The following is an 18558-nucleotide window of genomic DNA, read 5'->3' as shown; positions in this document are numbered from 1 at the left end:
ACGATCCATCGTGATTGTTATTCTTCAAGAGACATCGTGATTAAATAATAGTTTACAAGTAAAACAAATTAATATTTCATATATCCTACTGCTAGCAATGGTGGCCCTGACATTAGTCCAAGCCAGAAGAACATGTTCGCGAACGCTGGATACCTTCTTACAACAGGTAATCTACCAATCGCGATCATTGGTAGTTGTGCCATCTGTAACATGAATAGGTACATTCTATGATAACCATGTCAGTTATATTTCGCTTAATACCTCACACTTCACCTGATCTTCTTTGTTACAACTGCCATTACGAGCTCATGAACGAGTGCTGAAAGCAAGAAAGTCAAAAGTGTCGCTGATTGTTTGGATATCTTGTATGTGGATATAGTCGAAACATCTATATTTGTTAGTGTTTGCGCCGACTAATTACGTTTAACTTACAAACGTGTCTTAAGAGGAACATATGTACAGGTTTGTTCCACTTGCGCGCAAATTGATCCCATGTCGTTGCATTCCACCTATATTGTGTTAGCAAGATATATTGATCGTAATTTTGCCTCACCAATCTTGATAGAACTCCCTATCAGCGAATCTAACAACTGTTATCGACCATCACATAAATATTATCAGTACCAACCTTGTTAATTCTGCAAAGGCATTGCAGATACATTCAAAGCTAAGTCTGTCAGTTGATTGAAGTAGGTGAAATCCTCAATCTTACATGATGTAGAACCTTAGATGTCAGCTGTGAATGATAAGAACAGTGCAATACTCACAATAGCACGTAATTGCACAGAAATGGTATACAGAGATCTAGCCATGTTCTGGCGAAAGCTGTTTTGAGATGTCAGATTGTTGATATAACCAAGACAAGCCTCACATTCTTCTGGACGTGGCATCTTTGGTGAAATGTAGTGCTCGCTTATGACGTCTGTAGTGTGTTAGATGAATACCATTCTAGTAAATCACCCACAAAGTATGTAGAAAGTACCGAAGGTAGCCAATGTCTTCTCGATAACATACCACAATCTTACTTTCTCAGTACGAGGGTACTCCAATTCATAAACTAACGTAGGAACAAGAAGGTAGTCTAAGAAATTACCAAATGTTACGTTATTTGGGTATGATATTTTGGAAGGACCTTGAGAAGTAATGTGTGATTTGAGTTCGTTTATTTCAGAAGCAACTTTTGCAATGTCAGGATTTGGTGCGTGAGTAAGTGGATGTTCGCTGACGTCTTTGACATCTGCTGTTTCAATTTCGTTAGATCCAAGTGGAGTTGATACTCCATTGTTCGTTTCATTTTCTTCCTCCTTGACATTGCTGAACGGTTTACGCTTCTTAAGATCTCCTGATTTCTCTTCGTCTTGGGCTACTTTCTGTTCATCGCTTGCTTTAAGCGCGCTTGCGTTGAGGTTTGCAAGCTGTGCCTCTAATGACTTTATTTGACCGAGAACATTAGCGAAGTAACCATTTGTAGCCATGTAAGAGTGTATCTATAGTCTAATTAATTGTGGTTTGTGAGTATATTCATACCAATACCTTCATAATCATGGTCAATGAATGGAGCGTTAAGAAACCAGATTGAACCCATGGCCAATTCCTGATATAGTTAGCAAATAATCTCCAACAAAGCTAAGACATACCTTTGACAGGACCAAAATACGGGTATAGCTAGGAAGAAGACCTGAACTATATGTTGAATAGTGAGACCAATGACATTGTATCTGATCCAACCATGTTGGATGGCTTTTATGAAGACAAAAGAAATAGAAGTTGAGCATACGAGCACTGCATCTGATATAGCCAAGACTACACCATCCCTGCTGATCAATCTACCGAAAGTCAGCCCCAATAAACTACCTGTTGCATCGTATGATTCGACTGCTGTACGAATTCCCATCATGGCAGCAAATATCCAAAAAAGAGTGTAGAATCCTCTGAACGTATCAACAGCACTGAGTTCATTCTCCCTATCAAAATAAGATGACCTCTGACTGAATGTAGCTTTTCTAGTTTTTATAGGTGCAACATGCGATTCCTTCATTATACCTAGACCGCGGTTGATGGTTGTACGGTGGAGAGAAGTATTATGTAATGCATAGATAATTTCATAGGGGATATTAAAGGTTACTCGTAGAGTGTCCTAGAAGCGTTATTAGATCTATTATCTTACCGGATAGTACAGATTGATTGTCTTCAGAAGTTGTGACGTCGTTGATAACAAGATGGATAGTATGAAACTCATTGTTTCTGGTATTTATCGGAGTATATTAAGCTTGTGTATTTCTCTGGTATCTAGTAGGAATACGTAGGCGCCTTATTTGGAGAACCCTTACAGGGACATTACATGGATCGCATGTGATAACTTCAATAGATTAAGAGATCAACTGCTGGAGTAGTAAAACACCCAGATCGTCATCTGTTTGAGAACAGCAAACCAACTGTCAGCTAATAACTTATAGAGATGGCGAGATAGGCGATATATATTACAGATACGCAAATATTAATAGAGTAAATGACAATCAAACTAATTAATTTCTTATATCGCACTAGTTTATCTCTTAAATTACAACGTCAACGTCAACGTCAGAATGGCTTCAGAATTAGTAAGAGATATAACGCAGTCAAGAGAAATTTAACGAAATACAGGCGCCTGAATGGACGGATGGTGACGCCTGCTCGAGGTGTCAATCTGGTTTCACGACTTTCAACCGTAAACACCACTGCAGAAACTGTGGTAGAGTATTTGACAGCTTATGTTGCCACAAACTGTTAGCATTACCACATTGGGGTTACAGGGATCCCGTCAGAGTTTGCGAAGGTTGCTACAACTTGATCTTACGTGATGGCACAAAGGCAGCCCCGCCATCTGCGATACGAATGCCAGCACAGAAGCCGGCAGCACAGAGTAGAGCCCAAGATGCAGCTGATGCAGACCTTCTCAAAGCCATACAGCTCAGTTTAGCTGAAAGCGGACGCCAGGAAGCTGGACCGGCTATCAACAGTAATAGACCAGAGCCACCAGCAGATGAAGAGGAAGATGATGAAATGAAGGCTGCGATCGAGGCTAGTTTAAAAGATATGCATAGTGGCAATAAAACTCAGAACATCGAGCAAGTCGCCGAGTCACATCCTCCAAGAAGCACGTCACATCCGCAATACAACCATCAGGCCAAGGTATGGTACTGTTTATGCATTTATTATCCCTAACGCGCGCCCAGCCAAGCTACGAACTTGCTACTGCAGATCGTGACGCAATCTTATCATTTGCTCAGTCAGTCAACCAACAACAGCAAGGGCCACCACAACCAGAGCTTGCATATGCCGCAGATCGCGCTTTGAATGCTAAATCGAGATTATTATCTGGCGTTAGTGAGACTGAAGCCAAAGAGCGTTTGCTGATAGACATGCACGCCAAAATGTCAGAGTCTGTGAGACTATATAATAGACTTTTAGAGTCACAAATCGAACAACGGCGAAATACACCAATGCACACCAGCGGTCCGGTAAATGAAGTACCATATTACCAGCAACACATGCCACGGTACAATACCGCCTCAATCGTCCCACCACAGCCAGCCCCAATACCATCACTTCCATTCTCTGCACCACCAATTGAAGAGCATAGGGTAGCACCTTCTGCACCACCAACGAGTATACCACAACAGCAGACTATAGCTGCACAAACACGTCCACAGCCGATATCGGCTCCTTATGATGGTTACCCGAATGAATATCAGCATAGTTATCCTCAGCAACAAGTTTTAGCGTCAGCGCCAGAGCCAGCTCCAGTACAAGCACCGCCACCTCAGCAACCACCTCAGATATCTCAACAACCAATTCAACAGCATCAACAACAAGCCAAGATTAATGCTCTTGCAGGTCTACCATCAGCGCCATCAGGGTTGGTGCAATCACCTTCTCAATATGAGCAACCACAAAGTCAGCCACAGCAACAGGAAGCTATGCTTATTGAATTGTAAATTTCACTTTATGTTACATATAATAAAGTTATCAGTTTATATGATTGATGATACTAAATTAACAAACGATTGACCAAGGGTGTTCTTCTCTACCCAATTGGACCGCCTCGATGGCATTTCTCAAAACAGTAGCGATTGCGCCACTGCCGTCTGCTTCAACAGGAATAGTGATGTCTTTTTCTCTCCAATTGACACATGAGATTGAAGCGATGATGCATGCAGTACCACTACCAAATGATTCAACAACTCTACCTTCTTCAGCTAATTTTGCTAATTCTGGCATTGTAATTCTGCGTTCTGTGACCTTGAAGTTTTCTGGGAGTTGTTCCTTGAGCCATTCAGGTGGATCACGTGCAAGGTTGAGGATGGAGTCTCTTACCACACCTGGAAGAATCATATCCCCGAGTGGAGGAGTTATTAATTCAGTTTCTCCAGCGTCGTTACGAACAACGATGAAGAGATTCATTGTTCCTACTTCAGTGAGCTCTTCTCCTTCACCAAATAACCAAAGGTTTTGATCGTAACCCTTTTCTGCTGCTTCATGTTGTGGTTTTACACCTTGTACGTAGTTTGCACCAAGTTTGAATGCACCAGTACCACCTGGCCATGCTCTGACATTCTTTGATGTTGCCAATAATTTGACTGGTTTGAAACCGTTCTTGAAGTATGGTCCAACTGGGGAACAAATGACGTAAAGGAGAGCATCAGATGAAGCACCAACACCCAAACTTGCTTGTGTACCAATTAAAGTTGGACGAATGTAGAGTGAGTAGCCTGGTTCTTGTGGAATCCAATTTTGGTCAAGTACAACTAATCTACGGATAAGTTCTACCATCGACTGACCATCGAAGGTAGGTAAAGCAGCTCTTTCAGCGGTTCTGTTCATTCTAGCCATGTTCATATCTGGTCTGAAGAGTCTGACATTGCCTTCGCTGTCTCTGTATGCTTTCATACCCTCAAACAACTGTGGAGCATAGTGGAAACATACAGCTGATGGGTCAAGAGTGAGTGGACCGTATGGTTTGATAGTAGGAGCACCCCATCCACTGCCAGAATTCCACGGTATGATAAGCATGTGATCACTGAAGGTGTGTCCGAAACGTAAAGTGTTAGAAGGTGGTATAGTTTTTGGGTTTGCGATCTTCTCGATTTGTAGTTTGCTGACCTTCCACCCTAGTAAGTAGATGAGTGAGATAATAGGAGTAAACTTACATCGATATCCGGTAAAGACGTAACTTCACCTGTCATAGCATCCCTATATATCTTTGAAGAAGGAGCTGCGGTTGAATAAGCTGCTTTCATTGAGTTAGCCGCTACAGAAGGTGATTTTGCGATATTTTGTGCAATGTTCATCGTTGAGTTTTAAGAAGTCTTCATAAACTTCTTAATAACTTTCTGAGTCACACTCACGGGCGTAAATATATTAAATAATGAGAGTGCGTTTTGCACCTTCTCCGACTGGCAATCTACACATAGGAGGTTTACGCACTGCATTGTTCAACTACCTCATTGCTAGAAAAGCTGGCGGTAGCTTCATACTCCGGATAGAGGATACAGATAGAGTCTGTGACTTATTAATAACACATTCTTTAACTTATACAACGATAGAAACGTTATCAACCTGGCGCTGTTGATACTTTAATTAGATCACTTAAATGGTCTGGGATACAGTACGACGAAGGTATGCAATCTTATATAAATATACACCACTCTAAATATAACCCAAGGTCCGGGTATTCCTGGCTCATTTGGTCCATACATCCAATCTGAGCGTCTAAATCTTTATCGCAGTGCAATCGATCAGTTGTTAGAGGTATTGTTGATACCAGCTTTTTAAATGTCTTTAATATGGTAATAGGCTGGCCAAGCATACAGAGATTATAGTCAACCAGGCGAACCAGTCAAGTTGCTCAACGGAAGAGATCAAGATCTGTACAAGACACACGTTGTTAGGTTGAAGGTGGGATAATTACACCCTAGCTGACAACTACTAAATCCATTTAGATCCCTGAGAAGGATACAACATTCAAAGACACAGTTTATGGTGAAATAACGATACCTGCACCTAGACCTCCTGGAATGGGCTACACAAATGATCCGATATTACTCAAGTCTGACGGATTTCCAACCTACCATCTCGCTAATGTAGTTGACGATAGTCATATGCAAATATCACATGTACTTCGAGGCGAAGTGAGTGTGTCATTACCAAGTGATTACAATCTAACGTCATACAGGAATGGTTGTCCTCCATGCCCACACATTTGGCAATATATAAAGCACTTGAAAAGCCTACACCAGAGTTCGCACATCTGCCGCTACTTGTGAACCCCGATGGAACGAAACTATCAAAGCGTTCTGGAGATGTGTCAGTAGAGGATTACATAGTGAGTAGATTTTGTGGTGCCTTTAATTTCACTTACCTTGGACAGACTAAAGGCTGGGAACCAGAGGCTTTTGTTAATTACACTGCGTTAATGGGTTGGAACGCACTGAAGACAAGTAATTCTAGCAATCCATCTGAATATATGACAATGGAAGACCTTATTCGACGCTTTGATCTGAATGACGTCCCTCATAAACGTGCTTCTATGTTTGGAGGCAAATTGCAATTCCTCAACAAGCAGCATCTCGGTCGTAAAGTCGAAAAGGGTGATGCTGAGTTAATAGACAGGTTTAGAACTTTGCTTGAGAAGCATCTATTTGTAGATGGCTTCCAATACGACAACGAGTATTTGGGAGAAGTGCTTTTATTAATCAGAGTAAGTTTAAGTGGGATTCCACGTATCAAAGCTAACTACTCGAAGGATCGCATTAGTAATCTTAACGAAGCGGTACTCATGGGTGATTACTTCTTCATAGAACCTGACTATATGTCTGATGACGCAAAAAACGCATACGGAAGCACTAGTGTTGAGAAGATTGACATTGTTCTAAAGTCTGTCTATGAAATCCTGAAGAATGAAGAAGATTGGCAGGTAGCAACCCTCAACTCACATCTCAAACAGCAACAAAAATCTCTTGGATTGAAGACCAACGAGTTTATGATGCCCCTAAGGTGGGCATTGACAGGAAAGAAGGTACATGCATATGTTCTTTCTGTTATATCATCACTAACAACTTGCGCAGATGGGTCCAAGTGTTGGATCAACCATGCATTTACTTGGAAAAGCAACAACCGTAAATAGACTACTTAATCGCATTTAACAATAAAACAATAAAACAAGAGACATTAATTTAGTTGTACATAATTACAAGGTTTATATAATTTTAGAATTGGATTAACCCAAAGTTGCAATATCACCACTACCGAATTCAGTTGGATCTGCGATTACGTTTTCAAATTTAAGTTGACCATCAGATAATTCCAAGGTATGTGAAGGATCGTTTTTAGCTTTTTGTAGTTCTTTGACTTGTTGGGCGAATTCTGTTCTCTCTTGTGCTAATTGCATTCTTGCATTCTCTAAACTCTTTTTCTCTTCTTCAAGCATTGTTTCCAATTTTTCAAACTGCTCAGTCTTTAATTCTAATTTCTTTAATTGTGCTTCAACAATTTTAGAAACCAAAGATTGTATTTCTTTCTCTTCATTATTTGAAAGAGTTTTAGCTTTTGCAGCTGCAGCGCCTAATGCAACAGATGCAGCTTTTTCTACAGTGTTACGTGCAGGTTCAACATCCATCTTTTCCTCACTTTCATCTTTTGTTATTTCACCAACAGATGCTTTGGCTGCTGCTGATGCAACTGATGGATTAACAATTGAAGCCAAGAAGGCAACTACACTCATAACTGGATTATCTGATTGTGAGAATGGGAATTTACCATATGCTAATGGTCCGAGATCACCTTGTGATGCTTTACCATGATATTGTGGATCTCTTGCACTATCGGATGATGCAACGAGGTATGGATCTTCAATAGGTAACTGCAAGAAATGGGCAATACAACTTTCCCTTGATCTGGTTCCCACATGTTCAGCAACTGAATTCCAATCATCATCGTATTGTTCCAATCCTTCAAGTAATAGAAGTGTTTCTTGATCAGACCATGGTTCAGCATTTGCTTGTGGATCATCCTCTATTGTGCCTGCTGGCTTGTATTTATCGTTTGTAATTTTAATAAAGTCACCAGAGAACATTGTTGAAGGGAAGCGACCATCTAGGTAAGCTTGTGGGCATAACACAAAATCTGGATGTTTAATAGAGTGATAACGCTCTTGTGTACATTCTGTACCTGTAACATCACAGAAGTATCTAGCTTCACCTGAAACGCCTTCATCATTTGATGCTTTAAATTTATTAGCGGTTTTCGCAGTTTCATCTGGATCTTCTGTAACTTTGTAAGAGGAAGTGTTGTAGATACCCTTGCGAAGTTCGACATTTGGTGGTTTTGAGGATTGTCTCGCAATTTCCGGTGCCTCCTGTTTAACGGAAGTTTTAGTGGCAGGTTGAGTACCAGGGTGCAAAGGTTGGAGACCTCTTGGAGTATCGAGGGTGACTCTGAAATGACCAGTGAATGGTGGACCAAGTGCAGCTGGACGTGTATCTGGATCAATTTGGTAGTTGATCAAACCCCACTGTTCCAAGAAAGCGTGTACACGCATGATAGCGCATACATCACCCGCGAGGTTACGTCTACAAGCCGTGAAAGTCAGATACTCGGATGGGTTCAATCTGTATGTGTTTATTATGAAATCTCTGTACTCTTTGTAAATTGTAGGTGTTTTTGATCTATTGCGGTTGTTGAAGAATTCAGGTAAGGACCTCTTCTCTATTGCATTTATTTGTCCAAAGCTGAACCATGAACTATAGCTTGGTATAATAATTTCCTGGGTTTGGGCTGCCAAATAGTTCCTAGCTTCTTCCTGTGAGTGATACTTTGATTGTTCTTTTACTACGACGTTCTCTTCTGCATTCTCCATTTGTACATCAGCGTTTTCTTGCTCAACTGCAGGTGACTCTGGGTTTTGAGATATATTGGAAATATCGCCGCCAACTACAGGGTAAGCTTCATGCTGGGATAGGTAAATAAGAGAAGTTTATACGAATAATCTATATACACACCTTTTTACCTTGCGTTGGGTCAATTGGTGTCACGCCGTTCGAATTGGCCTCTGACATCTTTTAAGTAGATGGTAGTTCTTTATAAACAAGTTATACGGAGAAAATAAAAGCAGAATGTCAATTTACTATAAAAGACTACCAGGGTTTATAAATTACAAAGCTGGTTTAGAATTGCAGGAGCGTTTGGTAGCTGCTAAACCAACGAAGGATGTACTACTCCTACTAGAGCACGCGCCAGTATACACAGTAGGAAGGCGTACAACTGATGAGAATATAGAGGAGTCTACAAGATTGAGGGCTTTAGGCGCTCACTACGAACTCACAAAGCGTGGCGGTCAGATTACTTATCATGGACCAGGTCAATTAGTCGGATATCCTATCTTCAATTTATCTAGATTGAATGTGCGTGGCTTATTTAACTCTTATATATTTACTAACACAGCTCTCTTAAGCTCTCAGTGAAATGCTACGTTGACAGAGTTGAAAAGTCGCTCATTAGAATGTTGGCAGATCAGTACAGGATACGCGGTCAAACATCTGAGCATACAGGTGTGTGGCTTGACGATGTTCATAAAATTGCTTCAATTGGCATACAAGTGAGACACAGAATCACATCCCATGGCTTCGCAATCAACATCACAAATGAACCATTAGATTGGTTCAGAAATATAGTCGCTTGCGGTATTCATGGTGCAAAGATGACATCCGTAGCTAGTGCACTCAATAATAACTCTATATCCATGGATGATGCCACACTTGCAGCAGCTAATGCTTTTGGAAAGGTTCTTGACAAAGAAGTACAACAACTAGATGATCCGGAGATTGATGCAATAATTTCAGATGTTCTTGATAATATAGACTAATTTATTTTTATTATATCGTCGCCTTTGGCTTTACTGGCTCCCGCACCGTCCATCCGCGAACTCCTACTACCGAATTGCATTGCACGTTTTGCACGGTTTGACGCGCTTACTAGGCCTTCAGATACTGCGAGTGTGCGTAATAGTCTTTTGTCACCCAATTCCGTCTGTCTGAAGTCGGCTTTGAGGTGTAATGGTATTGTACTCAACCAACGTAGCAGTGGTTGAGCGAGAAATGGAAATCTAACTTCACGGGAATGATGTGAGAGTACCCTATCATCACGTCCTAGGTTACGTGATGGCAGACGATCTAAGTCCATCTCCAACTAGCGCTGTTTAGTTGAAATAGTTAAATAAATGGACATGACTTACCTCATCTGCGAGTACATCCCAGCCACCTTTTTGGTAAGCGACTCTATGCCTTCCGTAACCTCCCAAGGCTTCATCAGCACCTAACCCACTTAACAAAACTCTCGCCTGGGCCGTGTAGTCTTCTTTAGAGTTGTACAGATATCCTTGACCACGAGAGGCAAAATAAAGTGGAGCTGCGAGAGAGAGATCCATGACTGTGTTCTTTGGATACATCAACTCAATAATTGTTTGCTTTTCTGTGTTGTAATCCTAATAATGGTTTATTAATTAACAGATAACGCTCACATTAGATCACTCACCTCCGCTGTGATATCCACATTCACCAATCTGAACTCCCTCCCTGGGTGTAACTTTTGTAGTTCCTCAACCGCTTCCATAGCTGTTTGACGATCAGGTGCGCGACTGCAAACTTCCCGAAGGGTATCAATAGAAGGATTTGGGGTAGCACAGAAAGCTACATTAATTAATTCTATAGGTTCTGATTTTGGTAGTATTTTAGAAGCTAAGTGAGCAACTATTGAGTGTTTTAGATGATAGATATCAAAGAAAAGACTGTCTTACCCATTGTACAATCAATACCGCCCGAAAATAACACTGCAACTTTGCATTCTCGCAATGAGGAGCCAGTCTCCTTATGTGTTGGTATACTCCGTACGCGTCTGTCAACAACTTGAGTGAGTATATGGCGAAATTGGTCGAGAATGTCACACGGAATGTTTTCAACCGTGTCTTTTTCAGGAATCATCCTATTGAGTTTGATTGAGGTATCTCGTTGGTGTTTAATTAGTGATTGATCATCCTTCAATTCGTAGAGAATGGTTGCATCACATTCCTCCCAAGACAAGGAAGGATCAGGAATCGATGAAACCAAGATACCATCATCAGAGGAAGACATTAAGAGACTTCTTCTTCCTAGAGTGTCCCTTCCGAAGAAAGTAGACCGTGTAGATGTTGAATAATACACGAATGCACATGGGTCTGCTATGTTTAGCAAATAATCACGAAGATCATCATCGGATAAGCCTGACAGGATGTTTAGTAGTAAAACACCATCATTACATTCATCTGGAACCTAAATAAAACCGTTTTAGAGTGATAATTGAGGGTAAATAGTAATTACCTCGAATGAATCAAATATCTGACCATTATAGCATAAAATATCACCTTTATCACTCTCTAATGGTTGCTGTGTGAGTGCATTTCCACGTAAATGCAAAACTGTGCTTGTGAAGTAACCAGCTGGTGTATTCTTAGTTGATAGATAATCAGGACCACGTCTTTTATTGCGTATAACTAGATCTTTATAGTCTATTGGTTGTTTTATCGAATGAAATATTATTCCGCACATCGTTGTACTTTTCAACGATGGACTCAATAGACGACAATCCATTTGCAGACCTTCAGAGTTCATTTGCAGCTCCAAAGGAAGTTAAAGAAGACGATATAAAGCAGCAATTCAAAGAAGTTTCTTTAGATGAACCATCCCCCGCCAATGACGATAGCAAGCTCGACAACGACCCCGACTACGCACAGGAAACCATCAAGGAGTCTACACCAGACAATCACAATGACGGTACTAACGTTGTCAATGACGACGATGATAATGAGAGCTTATCTGAGCGTAAGAGGAGTCTATCATTACAGCAATCTCAGAGACACACAGCATCTGTTATACCAGTGACAGAAACAATAAAACTACCAAATGGAAATACTTATGATATTTCAGTCTCAGACCCACAAAAGATCGGTAATCCAGCGAATTCATATGTCCTCTATACGATTAGAACATTCGTAGGTGATTATTTAGCATGAAAACAACCTCGTAATGGGCTTTACAGACCAAAATGCCTGCATATAGGCAAAATTCTATGACTGTATTACGTAGATACAGCGATTTCTTATGGCTTTATGAAAACCTCTGTAAGAACAATCCGGGTGTTTTCGTACCTCCACCACCTTCAAAACAAGCTTATGGTCGATTCAAGATGGATTTCATTGAGCAAAGACGGCAAGCGTTAGAGAAATGCTTAATGAAATGCGCTAATCATCCGTTGTTATCTAAGGATGAAGATCTCAAACTGTTCTTAGAAAGTGATTCATTTGCAGTTGACGTAAGTTTCTTTTAGAGGTCAAATTGTCACGGTTTGACCTTCATTTAGGTGAAACAACGTCAATTAGACAAGGCAGAGGGAAAGTCTGTACTTGCATCGTGGGGCTCCTCAATCATTGGGCCTAAATTTATTGAATCTGGTTAGTCTATTACTGTGCCAACTATTGAAAAATCTTAATAATCTCACAGATGAATGGTTTGATAGTGAAAAACAACGCATTGACGGCTTGGAAGTACAACTTAAAGCTCTTGTGAAAGCTTTACAGAATGTTTCTGCGCAGCGATATGGTGAGTACTTTACAATACCTCCAACTTATTTAAGTGACGTTCAAGATCTGGCATCCTCGCTCGCCGAATATTCTGAATCGTTACTCGAACTCTCACGTCAATTCATACACTCTGACGAGCTCACGAAGTTGTTCCAGATGCTTGCAGATCTCTCAGCCCAATCGAAGAGAGGTCTTGATGAACTTGTTAAGAATGACGCCTCATCATTTGCAGCCACAGTTGACGAATATATGCGCGTCATTGGTTCTATCAAGGTGAGACCGACCATAATTACTTTGTTGAACGTACTGACAATACTTCAAGAACACTTTTAGTACTAGAATCAAATTATATCACGATATCAGAGCAGCAGAGAATTCATATACCAAAAAGAAAACGACGTATGAGAAACAAAAGTCAGTTGGTCAGATACACCAGTACAATATAGCCTACTCGCTCAAAGATCTCGCTGCTGTGAGTAAGGATTAAACTAATAGATCAATTCTTACTTTCTCGCAGAGTGAGCACAGTGTTCACGAATCAAAGCGTGAGTTTAGCAGAGTCAGTATATTGATCAAAGAAGAGATGGCTGCATTTGACAAATTACGCATGGAAGACTTCAAAGTCAGTCTGAAGGATTTAGTCAGTACACTGCTAAAGTCTCAAAGAAGTGTAAGTAGTGCTGAAATCATGAGAATGTACTAAATTTCATTAGATTCACGAAAGTTGGTTAAACTATGAGCGAGAATTGAAAGTAATCTTATAAATATACCCTTCATTATAAATTAGTTTACTAATACAATGGTATTGATTCATTGGCAAGATTGTAATCGTCAGAATTCACAGACTCTTGATCACTGTCTACACTATCTGCACTATCAGACGAATTCCCGCTGTCATCAAAAGTGACAAAATCTGACTGCTCAGTAAGATCATCATGTTGATTTTTTCTCCTCTTGAAAGTTGGTTTAGAGCTTTCATCTTGTTCTTCCTGTGATTCTTCTTCAACTTCCTTGCGTTTGGTAAATTCATCGATAACGCCAACTTTGTTAGCTTCAGATTTAAGGATATGAGGCAAATTACAACTTGGATTCTTGCATTCACCATTCTCGGCATAATCTGGACATTCTCGAACGTGTTTAGAATCACAGTCAAGACCTTTATCACAAAATCCTAGTACTGCGAAGTCACGACAAACTGAAGCATCCTTGCTCAAATGTACGTGAGTAAATAAACACTCATCGCCTGCTCTACATCCATTTGGTGATTCGAAATGCGAGCAATTTGGCATATTATTAGGTGATGGGGTATGTGATAGTGGACAACTGCTATCACTATTCCTACATTTCTTGCGTAAAAAGTGTGGACATATTGCTGTCTTGCTGCTATCATGTACGTATGGACAATGTAGAGCTTTCGAACATCTACCTGATTTTGTGAAAGTTGGGCATCTTTTCCTGCCGAAAGATATCTTCTGGTCTTCCGATAGGACCTCCTTTTTATTATGAGGTTTACGTTGTATTTGTGTATTACGTGCTCTCTGAACACTACCGAGCATACCAACCATTTTATCCAAACGCTGTTGTTTAGCTTTCATAGCCTCCTCATTACGTTTCTTTGCAAATATATCCCTAACTAAATTGCCTGACTTAGTTCTAACATAGTTCGTACCATCTATCGTCATCTTCTTTGGAGTGTTGTTGTTGTTGTTAGTGTCATCATCCATGATATTATATACAGATTGTTGCGGTTCATCGTTGAATGTATCATTATCCTCCTTTGCAACTTTGACTAATTTGCCGCCCGTTTCGTCAAATTCGAATGGTACGCCATCAATAATTATCTGTCTACGACCATCTTTGGTGATTGATTGATGTTTCTTTCTCTTTGATGATTTTCTAGCCAACCTCTGAGCTTTCTTGGTCGCTATTTCCTTCTCTTTGGCAGCTTTTAAGGAGAGTGATTTCTCTAGGGTGTCAGATGTGACTAATGACATATTACCAGTTCTCCTAGATACCCAAGATGCTGGTTGTGAGCTGTCTGCAGAGTTAGCGTTAGTTAATGACATGTTCATGTTCATATGACGAGGTCTATATGAAGGTTTTTGATAGGCTTTAGGATATTTCCCACGGGAAGAAGAGTGAGAGTATGAGAATATTGGTTTCTGTGCACCCTCTGGATGTTGTTGCTTGCTAGTACTAGCGTTTATTTGAGCTGTATAATAATGGGTTTAGTGGATCACTAGTAATAAAAACTACTGACAGTTTAACTCCGCGATCCGTATCTCCAATTCCTTACGAGTATCTCTCTTTTCATCTGAAGACATGATCGTTTGAATGGAAGGTTATTCCCTTACTATCATCATGGTAAAACAGCTGACTTCTGTACAATCTTTATTGTGAGTATATTATTATATATAATTCTTGTCTAATATTTTAGATCTCTACCTTCTAACGACCAACCTCAATGGTATGCAGCTGGTCCATCAACCTCCTCCGTTATACTCAAGAATGAAGTAGCGGGTAATCAACAAACCGCTAAAAACCCACGCGGTAATCGCGGTAGAAAGCTATCACTCTCCAATAGCCTTAATAGGAAGGGTAAGATCTCTAGATGGAATCCTAGCTCCCGAAGTCTAGAAATGGATAGAGCACACAGAGATCAAGTTAAAAAGCGCCTCTCTAGGTTCATTCCAGATGAGATTGAGCTTGAGTACGATTCAGATGATAGCGATTCAGTTTCCATTGAGTTAGATGAACCTTCATGGTATGATGTTATACCACAACCTCAAAGATTGGTCGATGCTGTACAGTCACCTCATATTAAATCTTCTATCACTTGTCCAAGGTTATCTGAATTTGAACATAGATCAGCTGACGTAGTTGAAAACGAGAAGGAAATTACAAAATCAATTGGTAGAGCATTATCAAATATCTATGACACACGCAACACTACTAATCATATAAATGAACTGTTTATCTCGAATACTGGAGTTGATTTACCAACTAACAACGGCAAGGAGGTTCAAGATATACATCTGACCGTCGAAGAACAAAAAGTACAAGCTCAAAGACATATTGAATCACTGCATGAAGCTTTGGCAGATAGTCGCGAATATATTGAACGTATGAATGAGTTAAGGTCTATCATTGCTGAGACTACTAGAATTAAAAAGTCAGTTTGGAAAGGATTAAGGGAATCTGTTTATTTGAATTTAGGCGGTGAATTACCAGCATAAAATTATGTGCCGGTCAAACTTTCTAATGCTAATTGTAATTGATTTATAGCTGTATCTTTATCCTCATAATTTAATGCTGAAATTGCCCATTTTGCATGCTTTTGTGCTTTAATAACGATGGTTGGATCGATACCTTGAGGTTCCTCCGTTGGTAACATACTTGTCATAGCTTTTGGTGATGGTAAGTGCTGAGATAAGCTCGAATTTGAGCGAAAACGCGGTGAGGAAGGCAAAGAAGGATGTGGTGATTGCTTAGGTGATGGTAAACCAACTGTGCCGTGTTTTGGGGATGGTTTCGGTGATGCCATATGTGGTGGTAGGCCAGCAGTACCTATTTTTGGAGAAGGTACGCTTGGCAACCCAACTGAACCAACCTTCGGGGAGGGCACACTAGGTAAACCTGAAATAGCTGCTTTAGGTGAAGGTGCATTCGATAATCCAGCTGTGCCTAGCTGTGGTGACGTTAGTGCAGAAGTACTAGCTCTCGGGGATGCAGAAGCGGGTGGCGGAGGGTTTTTTAGTGAATTCATAATTCTGTAAAGTTAGAACAGTAGTATAGATTATATAGTTACTCACTGAGTTGTTTTAAAACGTGCATACTTTATTTTCTGCTGCAGATCACCCGGTGGGTTTTTGAAGAGGGTGAGGAGGGATAGGAAGTAGCTGGATGCTAAGAATGTCTGTGCTACAGTCCTGTAAAGATGCAATTAGCATACATCGTTCTATTGATACGTATACCCACTTGTTGAGTGTGCCAGCTCTGTCTAGATCGTCAGCTTTTATGAATACACGGAGTGCGAAATTCTCTATGTAGGCATTCGCGGCGTCTTCGTCTATGACCAGATCCTTCAGGTCGTCATTTCCAGAAAGCTGTGACTTGGACTACGTAATGATAAGTGATGCACAAAAAACTAGCTAGATTCAACGTACTTCCTCAAGTTCGCCCATCAAATTCAGGAGAAACTCCTCACAATGCTTCCCCGGTTTCTTGTCCAGTGCGTTCTGGAGAACGTAGAACTTGCCTGGTTCTGTAAGCTAGCAGTTTTCTATCAAGATATACGCACACCAATAGGAAATTGCAGGCTCTACATCCTTTAATTCTCTCGCTCTCGCTAGGAATGGTTCCAAATTTTTTAGTTCCTGTGGTATAGTTTTCATCGTGATGGTATGTTATCAAAGTGAGTCAACAAATTAATCGATGTTTTACTGTCTGTAAAAATATTTTAATGCCGCCGATGACTTTGACATTGTCAAGTTGAATACAGGGTGTGTCGGGTTTGTTATGTTCGACCCACCCCCACGTACGCTCTTGGCAGCTTTGTTTGGCATCCATGCCATAGCGCTAGCGTACGCGTACTTGCGGATATCTAAGCGTCTAGCATTTTCTAATTCGGGTATACTATCATCGGTATTTTCTTTAAAGTCTATAGCTATTTCTTGGGCTCTGTCGGGCTCATATTTGATATAGTGCTGTGAAGCGCTCAATCCAGAGAGGTTGTATGCGGTATGGTATGTATCAGCGTTCCTTATAATTATGTTAGATAGCTGTAGCTCTAGTGAACCGATTTACTCACTTTCCTGGCTTGTCCCGCAAGCCACCTTTTGGAGTCTGTGCAGCATTCAAGATATAGCCTTGCAATGCTTCCCTGTCATACAAACAGGTCTCTTCATCAATCCAGCTATCATCGTCATCATCCACAGTCGAATCGACGCCCTGCTGCCAGTACTCGAGCAGGTTGAAAGATCCACCAAGCCACCAACTGTAGCAACCATCGACTAGTTTGTTCGTACGCCCTCTAAACCCTCCCAGTTCAGATTCCAGTCCTTGCATGTGTACGCTCCAGCGTATGAGAGCATCAAGGTCGAATCGTGTCTGTAGCTTCGTCGAACGTGTGGAGTCGACCATGGTAAGTGCACTCAAAGCACAGCTTGTATATCCACCATGAGCTTCACCAAATTGAGAACCATTTTGGCTACAAGCTGCGAATCCACCTTCGTACGTCTGGCAACTAGAAACAAAAGTATCGACATTCTCGAGTAACTCAGGTGTAAGTATATCCAGCAAGGTAGCAACTGTGAGTGCACAATAGCAACCTCTTGAATTGAGTTAGATTGAATCATCTAGTTGAAAACCAACCCACCTAACATCAACTTCACCACCTTCGTGGACGATAAAACTACCATCTTTCTGTTTCATTCTGATAAGGAAGTTATATATACCTTTCCTATCGATATCTTCCCAGCCGTTGCCCGAACCTGGTCCACCAGCGATTACGAAACTCATGATAGAGGCGTATGTGGTAAGGATATGGCTGATTTGACCTGGTCCACCACCGAAACCGCCAGTAGAGTTCTGGCATTTTAATAAAGTGTTAAGAGCTCTCGATTTAGATGCGCTATCGAGTGATATACCTAGTGTGAGTAAACTATGCAAGGACCAGTAAATAAGCCAAGGGCGTGATGCGTCTAGTACTCTCATAGATGCCGGTAAACTTCTCAAGGACTCCGTGAGGTAGTTAGCGTGAGCTACCCTGTCGAGCTCTTTGTCCTGTTGCATTGCATACTCCAAAGTGATCTCTACGTCTCTCTACTGTTGATTAATAGAAGTAATAGATAGCCATGAAACACACCTGTGATGCTGTAGTTGCTGTATGTATACCGTCATCGTATAAG

General features: G+C 40.8%; 12 protein-coding genes across 12 annotated transcripts; 5 read left to right on the top strand and 7 right to left on the bottom strand.

Moving 5' to 3' along the window:
• Positions 1 to 29: 29 nt before the first annotated feature.
• On the bottom strand, positions 30 to 2053 carry WALSEDRAFT_32831 (MBOAT-domain-containing protein). Its single transcript, XM_006958700.1, has 11 exons — positions 1638 to 2053; positions 1534 to 1594; positions 965 to 1487; positions 872 to 922; positions 768 to 825; positions 713 to 724; positions 629 to 667; positions 554 to 583; positions 433 to 509; positions 274 to 388; positions 30 to 225 (listed from the first exon to the last, which is right to left on the bottom strand). The coding sequence occupies exons 1-11, from the start codon at positions 1892 to 1894 to the stop codon at positions 69 to 71; spliced, it is 1380 nt and encodes a 459-aa protein (XP_006958762.1). The 5' UTR covers positions 1895 to 2053; the 3' UTR covers positions 30 to 68.
• Positions 2054 to 2557: 504 nt separating this feature from the next.
• Positions 2558 to 3977, top strand: WALSEDRAFT_69238 (FYVE-domain-containing protein; the record flags this gene model as incomplete). Its single annotated transcript, XM_006958699.1, has 3 exons — positions 2558 to 2600; positions 2644 to 3171; positions 3216 to 3977. The coding sequence occupies exons 1-3, from the start codon at positions 2586 to 2588 to the stop codon at positions 3975 to 3977; spliced, it is 1305 nt and encodes a 434-aa protein (XP_006958761.1). The 5' UTR covers positions 2558 to 2585.
• A 58-nt stretch (positions 3978 to 4035) lies between these two features.
• Positions 4036 to 5279, bottom strand: WALSEDRAFT_19220 (branched-chain amino acid aminotransferase II; the record flags this gene model as incomplete). Its single annotated transcript, XM_006958673.1, has 2 exons — positions 4036 to 5142; positions 5190 to 5279. 2 exons carry the CDS (start codon positions 5277 to 5279, stop codon positions 4036 to 4038), a joined length of 1197 nt encoding a protein of 398 aa, XP_006958735.1.
• On the top strand, positions 5274 to 7195 carry WALSEDRAFT_69236 (glutamyl-tRNA synthetase). The gene is made up of 9 exons (XM_006958698.1): positions 5274 to 5539; positions 5586 to 5658; positions 5705 to 5790; positions 5836 to 5937; positions 5982 to 6170; positions 6215 to 6364; positions 6410 to 6739; positions 6785 to 7057; positions 7107 to 7195. Exons 1-9 carry the CDS (start codon positions 5408 to 5410, stop codon positions 7182 to 7184), a joined length of 1413 nt encoding a protein of 470 aa, XP_006958760.1. The 5' UTR covers positions 5274 to 5407; the 3' UTR covers positions 7185 to 7195.
• Positions 7196 to 7225: 30 nt separating this feature from the next.
• On the top strand, positions 7226 to 10146 carry WALSEDRAFT_38776 (hypothetical protein). Its single transcript, XM_006958697.1, has 2 exons — positions 7226 to 9440; positions 9491 to 10146. Exons 1-2 carry the CDS (start codon positions 9153 to 9155, stop codon positions 9899 to 9901), a joined length of 699 nt encoding a protein of 232 aa, XP_006958759.1. The 5' UTR covers positions 7226 to 9152; the 3' UTR covers positions 9902 to 10146.
• WALSEDRAFT_60565 (SWIRM-domain-containing protein) lies at positions 7235 to 12060 on the bottom strand. Its single transcript, XM_006958696.1, has 7 exons — positions 11391 to 12060; positions 10832 to 11342; positions 10570 to 10784; positions 10271 to 10519; positions 9491 to 10224; positions 9039 to 9440; positions 7235 to 8989 (listed from the first exon to the last, which is right to left on the bottom strand). The coding sequence occupies exons 6-7, from the start codon at positions 9093 to 9095 to the stop codon at positions 7259 to 7261; spliced, it is 1788 nt and encodes a 595-aa protein (XP_006958758.1). The 5' UTR covers positions 9096 to 9440; positions 9491 to 10224; positions 10271 to 10519; positions 10570 to 10784; positions 10832 to 11342; positions 11391 to 12060; the 3' UTR covers positions 7235 to 7258.
• Positions 9898 to 11618, bottom strand: WALSEDRAFT_19263 (hypothetical protein; the record flags this gene model as incomplete). The annotated part of the gene is made up of 5 exons (XM_006958674.1): positions 9898 to 10224; positions 10271 to 10501; positions 10594 to 10784; positions 10832 to 11342; positions 11391 to 11618. The coding sequence occupies 5 exons, from the start codon at positions 11616 to 11618 to the stop codon at positions 9898 to 9900; spliced, it is 1488 nt and encodes a 495-aa protein (XP_006958736.1).
• On the top strand, positions 11623 to 14955 carry WALSEDRAFT_32827 (Vps5-domain-containing protein). The gene is made up of 9 exons (XM_006958694.1): positions 11623 to 12061; positions 12109 to 12381; positions 12430 to 12520; positions 12570 to 12668; positions 12714 to 12922; positions 12972 to 13121; positions 13167 to 13319; positions 13363 to 14861; positions 14910 to 14955. The coding sequence occupies exons 1-8, from the start codon at positions 11636 to 11638 to the stop codon at positions 13411 to 13413; spliced, it is 1452 nt and encodes a 483-aa protein (XP_006958756.1). The 5' UTR covers positions 11623 to 11635; the 3' UTR covers positions 13414 to 14861; positions 14910 to 14955.
• Positions 13411 to 14948, bottom strand: WALSEDRAFT_38769 (hypothetical protein). Its single transcript, XM_006958695.1, has 2 exons — positions 14910 to 14948; positions 13411 to 14861 (listed from the first exon to the last, which is right to left on the bottom strand). The coding sequence occupies exon 2, from the start codon at positions 14725 to 14727 to the stop codon at positions 13441 to 13443; it is 1287 nt and encodes a 428-aa protein (XP_006958757.1). The 5' UTR covers positions 14728 to 14861; positions 14910 to 14948; the 3' UTR covers positions 13411 to 13440.
• A 55-nt stretch (positions 14956 to 15010) lies between the features above and the next one.
• On the top strand, positions 15011 to 16387 carry WALSEDRAFT_69230 (hypothetical protein; the record flags this gene model as incomplete). Its single annotated transcript, XM_006958693.1, has 3 exons — positions 15011 to 15045; positions 15087 to 15772; positions 15813 to 16387. 3 exons carry the CDS (start codon positions 15011 to 15013, stop codon positions 15839 to 15841), a joined length of 750 nt encoding a protein of 249 aa, XP_006958755.1. The 3' UTR covers positions 15842 to 16387.
• WALSEDRAFT_38767 (DUF605-domain-containing protein) lies at positions 15023 to 17043 on the bottom strand (the record flags this gene model as incomplete). Its single annotated transcript, XM_006958692.1, has 6 exons — positions 15023 to 15040; positions 15079 to 16419; positions 16462 to 16578; positions 16628 to 16767; positions 16816 to 16907; positions 16950 to 17043. The coding sequence occupies 5 exons, from the start codon at positions 17041 to 17043 to the stop codon at positions 15888 to 15890; spliced, it is 975 nt and encodes a 324-aa protein (XP_006958754.1). The 3' UTR covers positions 15023 to 15040; positions 15079 to 15887.
• Positions 17044 to 17060: 17 nt separating this feature from the next.
• Positions 17061 to 18533, bottom strand: WALSEDRAFT_60563 (terpenoid cyclases/Protein prenyltransferase). Its single transcript, XM_006958691.1, has 4 exons — positions 18516 to 18533; positions 18027 to 18472; positions 17460 to 17981; positions 17061 to 17410 (listed from the first exon to the last, which is right to left on the bottom strand). The coding sequence occupies exons 2-4, from the start codon at positions 18440 to 18442 to the stop codon at positions 17089 to 17091; spliced, it is 1260 nt and encodes a 419-aa protein (XP_006958753.1). The 5' UTR covers positions 18443 to 18472; positions 18516 to 18533; the 3' UTR covers positions 17061 to 17088.
• Positions 18534 to 18558: the final 25 nt, after the last annotated feature.

The sequence above is a fragment of the Wallemia mellicola genome, assembly GCF_000263375.1.
Source record: "Wallemia mellicola CBS 633.66 unplaced genomic scaffold WALSEscaffold_12, whole genome shotgun sequence".
NCBI lineage: Eukaryota > Fungi > Basidiomycota > Wallemiomycetes > Wallemiales > Wallemiaceae > Wallemia > Wallemia mellicola.
The sequence above is the reverse complement of the archived record's forward strand: the minus strand, read 5'-3'. Positions and strand labels throughout refer to the sequence as shown.

What these genes read in the sequence shown, in the direction of transcription:
- WALSEDRAFT_32831 (XM_006958700.1), bottom strand. Translation starts at nt 1,894, where the DNA reads ATGGGAATTCGTACAGCAGTCGAATCATACGATGCAACAGGTAGTTTA. An exon ending in CGGTACTTTCTACATACTTT is followed by an intron (nt 923 to 964) that starts GTGGGTGATTTA and finishes AACACACTACAG; the next exon opens with ACGTCATAAGCGAGCACTAC. An exon ending in GCCTTTGCAGAATTAACAAG is followed by an intron (nt 584 to 628) that starts GTTGGTACTGAT and finishes AACAGTTGTTAG; the next exon opens with ATTCGCTGATAGGGAGTTCT.
- WALSEDRAFT_69236 (XM_006958698.1), top strand. Translation starts at nt 5,408, where the DNA reads ATGAGAGTGCGTTTTGCACCTTCTCCGACTGGCAATCTACACATAGGA. An exon ending in GGATAGAGGATACAGATAGA is followed by an intron (nt 5,540 to 5,585) that starts GTCTGTGACTTA and finishes ATACAACGATAG; the next exon opens with AAACGTTATCAACCTGGCGC. An exon ending in TGGGATACAGTACGACGAAG is followed by an intron (nt 5,659 to 5,704) that starts GTATGCAATCTT and finishes ATATAACCCAAG; the next exon opens with GTCCGGGTATTCCTGGCTCA.
- WALSEDRAFT_60565 (XM_006958696.1), bottom strand. Translation starts at nt 9,095, where the DNA reads ATGTCAGAGGCCAATTCGAACGGCGTGACACCAATTGACCCAACGCAA. An exon ending in ACCCAACGCAAGGTAAAAAG is followed by an intron (nt 8,990 to 9,038) that starts GTGTGTATATAG and finishes TACCTATCCCAG; the next exon opens with CATGAAGCTTACCCTGTAGT.
- WALSEDRAFT_38776 (XM_006958697.1), top strand. Translation starts at nt 9,153, where the DNA reads ATGTCAATTTACTATAAAAGACTACCAGGGTTTATAAATTACAAAGCT. An exon ending in TCAATTTATCTAGATTGAAT is followed by an intron (nt 9,441 to 9,490) that starts GTGCGTGGCTTA and finishes AGCTCTCTTAAG; the next exon opens with CTCTCAGTGAAATGCTACGT.
- WALSEDRAFT_32827 (XM_006958694.1), top strand. Translation starts at nt 11,636, where the DNA reads ATGGACTCAATAGACGACAATCCATTTGCAGACCTTCAGAGTTCATTT. An exon ending in GTGATTCATTTGCAGTTGAC is followed by an intron (nt 12,382 to 12,429) that starts GTAAGTTTCTTT and finishes ACCTTCATTTAG; the next exon opens with GTGAAACAACGTCAATTAGA. An exon ending in CGCTCAAAGATCTCGCTGCT is followed by an intron (nt 13,122 to 13,166) that starts GTGAGTAAGGAT and finishes ACTTTCTCGCAG; the next exon opens with AGTGAGCACAGTGTTCACGA.
- WALSEDRAFT_38769 (XM_006958695.1), bottom strand. Translation starts at nt 14,727, where the DNA reads ATGAACATGAACATGTCATTAACTAACGCTAACTCTGCAGACAGCTCA.
- WALSEDRAFT_60563 (XM_006958691.1), bottom strand. Translation starts at nt 18,442, where the DNA reads ATGCAACAGGACAAAGAGCTCGACAGGGTAGCTCACGCTAACTACCTC. An exon ending in GGTGGTGAAGTTGATGTTAG is followed by an intron (nt 17,982 to 18,026) that starts GTGGGTTGGTTT and finishes ACTCAATTCAAG; the next exon opens with AGGTTGCTATTGTGCACTCA. An exon ending in TTGCGGGACAAGCCAGGAAA is followed by an intron (nt 17,411 to 17,459) that starts GTGAGTAAATCG and finishes CATAATTATAAG; the next exon opens with GAACGCTGATACATACCATA.